The sequence below is a fragment of the Malania oleifera genome, chromosome 12 (genome assembly GCF_029873635.1).
Source record: "Malania oleifera isolate guangnan ecotype guangnan chromosome 12, ASM2987363v1, whole genome shotgun sequence".
In the NCBI taxonomy this organism is placed as follows: domain Eukaryota; kingdom Viridiplantae; phylum Streptophyta; class Magnoliopsida; order Santalales; family Ximeniaceae; genus Malania; species Malania oleifera.
The window spans coordinates 85515015-85520859 of NC_080428.1; the positions used below are offsets into that span (position 1 = coordinate 85515015).

Below are 5845 nucleotides of genomic sequence, written 5' to 3' on the forward strand. Positions count from 1 at the left end.
ATGGAAGAGCGCCAAATAGACTATCATAGCAGCATCTACAATGGAAGCTGAATTTGTGGCGTGCTTTGAGACCATGATTCAGGCTTTGTGGTTGCGGAACTTTATCTCAGGACTTGGGATTGTCGACAGTATAGCCAGGCCGTTGAGAATTTAATGTGATATCCGCAGCAGTTCTTTTCTCCAAAAACGACAAATACTCTAATGGCGCTAAGCATATGGAGCTCAAGTATTTGGCTGTTAAGGATTAAGTTCGGAAACAGACAGTATTTATAGAATATATAAGGACTGAGCTCATGATAGCAGATCCTTTAACGAAAGGATTGACACCAAAGGCATTTAAAGAACATGCTGATCACATGGGTCTTTGTTATAATCCTTGGTGTATAATAGTGGATCTTTATGTTTTGTTCTATAATATGTATAATGATATCAATAAAAGTGTTTCTGAACATTATTTCTGTTTACCATAAATCACGTGATTATAGAGATGATTTACTGTTAAACAGAAATGGTCTTTGACAAAGACATTAAAGGGACATTATGGTAACTTCCTATTATAGATCATAGTTAAGTGGTTTATTAGTTTTGTGGTACATGAAAGGGAAGATGTCACTCTAATGATATTTACCACCATGACTCGTACTAATGGGTTGCTTGATTATGATATTATGTTAATCTCATTGAAAAGTATAAATAAGCTAATGTTTTGTACACATTATGGATATTTGTTAATCCATATTAATATCTTTCATATGGGCCAAGTGGAAGAATGTAGGATTTATATCCCAAATGATATGTCCCACATGAATGATATGGGTCCCATATATAGGGAATGTGTCTCATATGATAAGGATATGAATTAATGGTTATATGGGTTAACTAAAAGGTTAGCTTATTTAATACGAGAAATTAATGGTGGAAGTATGAAGAGATTCATATACATAAATATTATAGATATATATGTATATAATATATATATATATATATATATATATATATATATATATATATATATATTAGCTGCTATTATGGGTGTAGTTATAAGGGCATAGGAAGAAAGGAATTGTCCTCTCTCTGCCTCTACTTCTCTAATCATCAGGAGATCTTATAGATCTGGTGAAGGAAGGAAAGAGAAAGAGGAGAAGTGGGAGAAACAATTTCTTTGGATTCTTCAGGTGTTCTTCTCGATAAGTTCGATATGGTCGATTCCGGTATGTAAAGTTTAAAGTTTATGATTTATTTATTTTCTGCATAAAGTAATTGATGTGAAATTCATGATAATTAAAGATTTTTGGCTGTAATATATTTATGAAAATTTTCTTACAAGAGAGAGAGAGAGAGAAGTTAGGGGTCAATATACTAATCATGCTTAAATAGGCTAGAGGTACAAATCAAGACATTTGTAAATCTTGTGATGAAAAATTTAAGAGTAATTCTATACTATTAATTAAAGAGAATGGGGACACTTTTTAATACGTATTTTTTTTTTTTACATTGTTCATACAATATATATATATATTTTAAAGACTTATAATTAAAATAAAATTTATAATTGTTCGATAATTTGGTAAGTAATATTTCTTAAAAAATTACGCATATATGTATATACAAAAATACCCCTTTTCTATTTAATAAATTTCCAAATTAAACATGACAAGGTCAAAGCAATGCAAGTGTTCAATGTTTTAAGACTTCATCAATTGTTATTTCTTTTTTTTATCTTTTTTTTCCCCTAGTCTTTTGGATAATAAAAGGTGGTGCACCCCATATCTGTTTTTAATCCACTTAAGATTAGAACCTACAAGTCTGAAACTTTTAACATGAAACTCCCTTACTTTAGTTAAACTTTTTTTCTTGTTCCCTGCAAATGATTCAAGTTGTTCACAAGTAGTTTAGGAGCTCAATTCAGTAAGAACTCATTCGCCTCGTTCATCATCCAAATAAGAAATTTCGAATCCCAATTTTGAGTAACACAACAAATGGGCTTGACTTGTGTGTGGCTCAATTACATGGCTAGTTAGATTGGATTAACATGCTTGAGTTAGACTTACCTATGTCTTGTTTAATAATACCGAATTGGACTCAATAAACTATATGACTTAAAAGTAAGAATCATTTGGGTGTAATCCTATATAACTCAAATTCTATGACCTTTATTTAAGCCCAATGTCTAAGCCAATAGTCTATCTTGCTAGGCCTAAAACAACCCTACGACAATGTTAGTAAAAGCCTAAAGTTTTGATGAGTCTAGGTAAAATTCAATTGTCAACTCTTTCATTTGTATAAATGAACAAGTTTGAACATATATGTTAAAATTCGATCTAAGGTTGACTCAAATTCAATTTAAAATTTAACAAAAAAAATTTAATTAGGCAAATTCCGACTCGATTCAGCTCAACTTGTTTTCAACTCTACTTATTATCTCTAACATACCAACAAAATTAAACTATAAAATTTTAAAAAAATAGGAATATAAATTATGATTTTAAACTATCAAACTTGAAAAATAGAAATATGAATTATGATTTAATTTTATAAAAATTTTGGTTGGCTGATTTCAAGTTGGTCTTAATTTTATGCCCAGCTGATTAATTTGTTTGATGATGGGAGGGCCCACGTCCCAATTCCATTTGCGGAGCTGCAATGGGCTGTCTAATCACACAAAACGGGCCCCCACTGAAATGATTGGTCTCACGACTATCGCAGCCCACGCTCACCCCATAGTTTTAATGGGCTTGAACCCTTGTGGGCTTCCAGGTACATCGCAGATTACGAGCCCATTGGGCCAACATAATATATTCTCTATTCTCAACTCCCAAGTAGCTTTGAAGGGGTCTCTTGAGTAATATTTTAACTGTTAGAGCTTAAAATTTTTATATTAAAAGTTTTACTTTAAAATTAGAAAAGAGGAAAAAGGAGGTAAAAAAAAAAAGATGATATTTTTTATCTTATTGCCAAAGCCTGATAAATTTTTAAATGATCAAAAATAAAAATTATATTTTTTCTAAACTTTTTCGTTTTTTCGAGAAATTGGTTTGTATTTTATAAATTACAGTCCATCTGGTATTATTCTTCCATAAACTTTAATTATCTAAATAAATTTATTAAAAAATTAATGTTAATTACTCTTTATTTTTCATTTATAATGTGTGCGAATGAGAAACAAGGGTACCATGGTCACGTCTTAAAAGAGTTTTATTTTCGGCATAATTTTATTTAAAGAAAATGCAAATTTTAATCTCGTACACATGAATGTTCTATTAAATTGCTGTGTATCATACTATCAAAACAATTAAAAAATGTATGCTTCTATTCCTTTTATCACACTGCTAGATCATGCTCAGAAAAATAGTCGGCGCTAAGAGATTATACCTTACATTGAAAATTTATGGATATTGTAGTGATAAAAATTATTTTCTTTATCTTTTATTTTTTTGAAAAGTGTATCAAGTGGGGGTAGGTTGACTATGAATTTCAATGGCTAAGGAAAATTTATTTGTTTGGAAGAAAAATATTCTTAGCTTTTAATTATTATTTTAAAAAATAAGAAAAAAGAAAAAATATTATCTAATTTGATGCTATGGCTTTAGGATTGAATGTTAGGAGAGTATACTTAATTTTATGTTATGACTTTAGATAATTATGTGTATCTATGTATATTTACATTATTTTGGTGTGTGAGTAACATATGTGATGAAAAGATGAATGAATTTTAATGTTTTGTTAAGAAAAAGCTTTTAATTTTTCTAAATTTATAATCAAGCTATGACACCATCATTATGCCCATGAACTATATATCGATAGTGGGATAGAGGAAAATTAAGTGGGTAGTTAAAAAAGAAATTTTCATGAAATATATTATTTTTGTGTTTGTCTAGTTTTCAACCTTCTTTAGACTTTATTGTCACACGATAATAATGATCGAAAAATATGAATTCTTTAATATACTTATTATTTATTATTTTAAGTTATCTATACTATTAATTGAAGAAATTTGAAACAAATTTCAATACGTATTACCCATTTTCATTTCATACCTCTTCCTAGTTTAAGATTCAAATCTAAGGTCACTAACATTAAACTATACTTTGAAGTATTAGACCTTAAGTTGATGTTTCTTAGAAAATATAATTAAACTTTTTTGATAACTAGGAGATTCCAGTTACTATAGCGCTACTTTGGACATTATGGTGCAACACCAAACTCGAGAGGGTAAAAGCCGCCCACCCATTGACACATTCCTGGTAATTTATTAAGGTATACTCTCAAGAAAAATTAAACTTATGACCTTAAAGCCATCAAAGTTACAAGTCGCCCTTATCACTTGAGCCAACCCAACTAGGCATAAGATTTATTTTTTCCCCTCATTATTCATAAAATACCTTATTCTTTCTGCATTCTACATGTGTCTTGAGGTCAAATTGATCAAAATAACCAATATATTATCCGTATGACTTTCATTAAACTATCATTGACTACGACACACTAAAATCATTAGTTGAAAATTTTTGTACTAGGTAATGGGATCCATACAAAATTAAAGCACACACTTTTCCCCACTATAAAACGACACCCACATGCATCTCTACACTGCACTCAAATCCAAAGCCCAACTAAAACAATCGATCCAGCTTAGCTAATAACATATACTTTCACGTTTTATATATATACATGGCTGGCAAAGTGGCGAAGCTCACCTGCACCTACACGGTGGTCGTCCTCGCATGGGCTGCGGCGGTGATGGCGCCCTACGCGGCCGAAGCAGCAGTGACGTGTGGCACCGTGATGCAGCATGTCTTCCCGTGCGCCCCGTTCATGATGATGAGCGGGTGGGGGGGAAGTCCGTCGGAAACGTGCTGCAACGAGATGAGGGCCCTCGGCGGCGATTCGACGGACTCGGCGGAGCGCCGGGACACCTGCCTCTGCCTGAAATCAATCGTCAACCAAGTGTCCTACATCGATCCTAACTTGGCAGAGACCGTCCTCAATGCCTGCGGCCTCACTCGGCAGTTTCCCTTCCTCAGCTTCTCTAGGACCGCCGACTGCGACAAGTAATTATTACCATATAATATTATGCACTTCGTGTCCATGCCCACGATCTTGTGAACGAACCATGTCACGGCCGTGATGACAAGGTCCCAACTCCCAAGTCATAGTTAATTCAAATCTAATTTGGTGAATGAGCTTTGTCATGGCTCGTGATGACACGGTTCCACACTATATTGCTTGGTTAATTTAATCCCAGTCCTGTCTGTTCGTATCATTTCATAAACTGTCTGAAAGGCTTGCGTGTCACAGTTTTAGCAAAAGAGACAGATATTCTCGCAACACCTAAATATTTTCTCCGCGTGACAAGGTTTTAGGTAATCTCAAATGGGACACTGGTCACACGTTCAAGCCAAATTGTGCAGAACGTCATCTTCGTGACACATATTGACTTGCTCACTCAACTTGCTTCTTTGGTAGTTGTCTAGTTGAACACTATCTTAAATTTTCTCTACTAGCTCTCATTGTGATACTATATTATTCATTTTTTTTTTTAAGTAAAAATAATTTTTTATAAGGTTTGACAAAAAGATGTAAATGTTTTCTTGAAGTTCTACTAAACATTTGATTTCTACCACACTCATACTGTTTTTGTTAATTTAGCATGAAATTAAGACATTGAACAATGTGCACATCTTTTTCCCAAACCTTAGGAGGGATGGTGTCCTCTTACAAAAGGGGGAAAAAATTTTTTTGTTGTTGCAATGGTATTAAGTAAAGTCTTGACTATTTAACCTGCAATTTTCATTTAAAAAAAAAAATATTTTTTTCTATATTTAGGAGCTTAAAATATAATTAA

General features: G+C 32.5%; 1 protein-coding gene across 1 annotated transcript; it reads left to right on the forward strand.

The window, feature by feature from the left end:
• The first annotated feature begins 4477 nt into the window (after nt 1-4477).
• On the forward strand, nt 4478-5195 carry LOC131144828 (non-specific lipid-transfer protein 3-like). Its single transcript, XM_058093715.1, has one exon. The coding sequence runs from the start codon at nt 4672-4674 to the stop codon at nt 5053-5055; it is 384 nt and encodes a 127-aa protein (XP_057949698.1). The 5' UTR covers nt 4478-4671; the 3' UTR covers nt 5056-5195.
• Nucleotides 5196-5845: the final 650 nt, after the last annotated feature.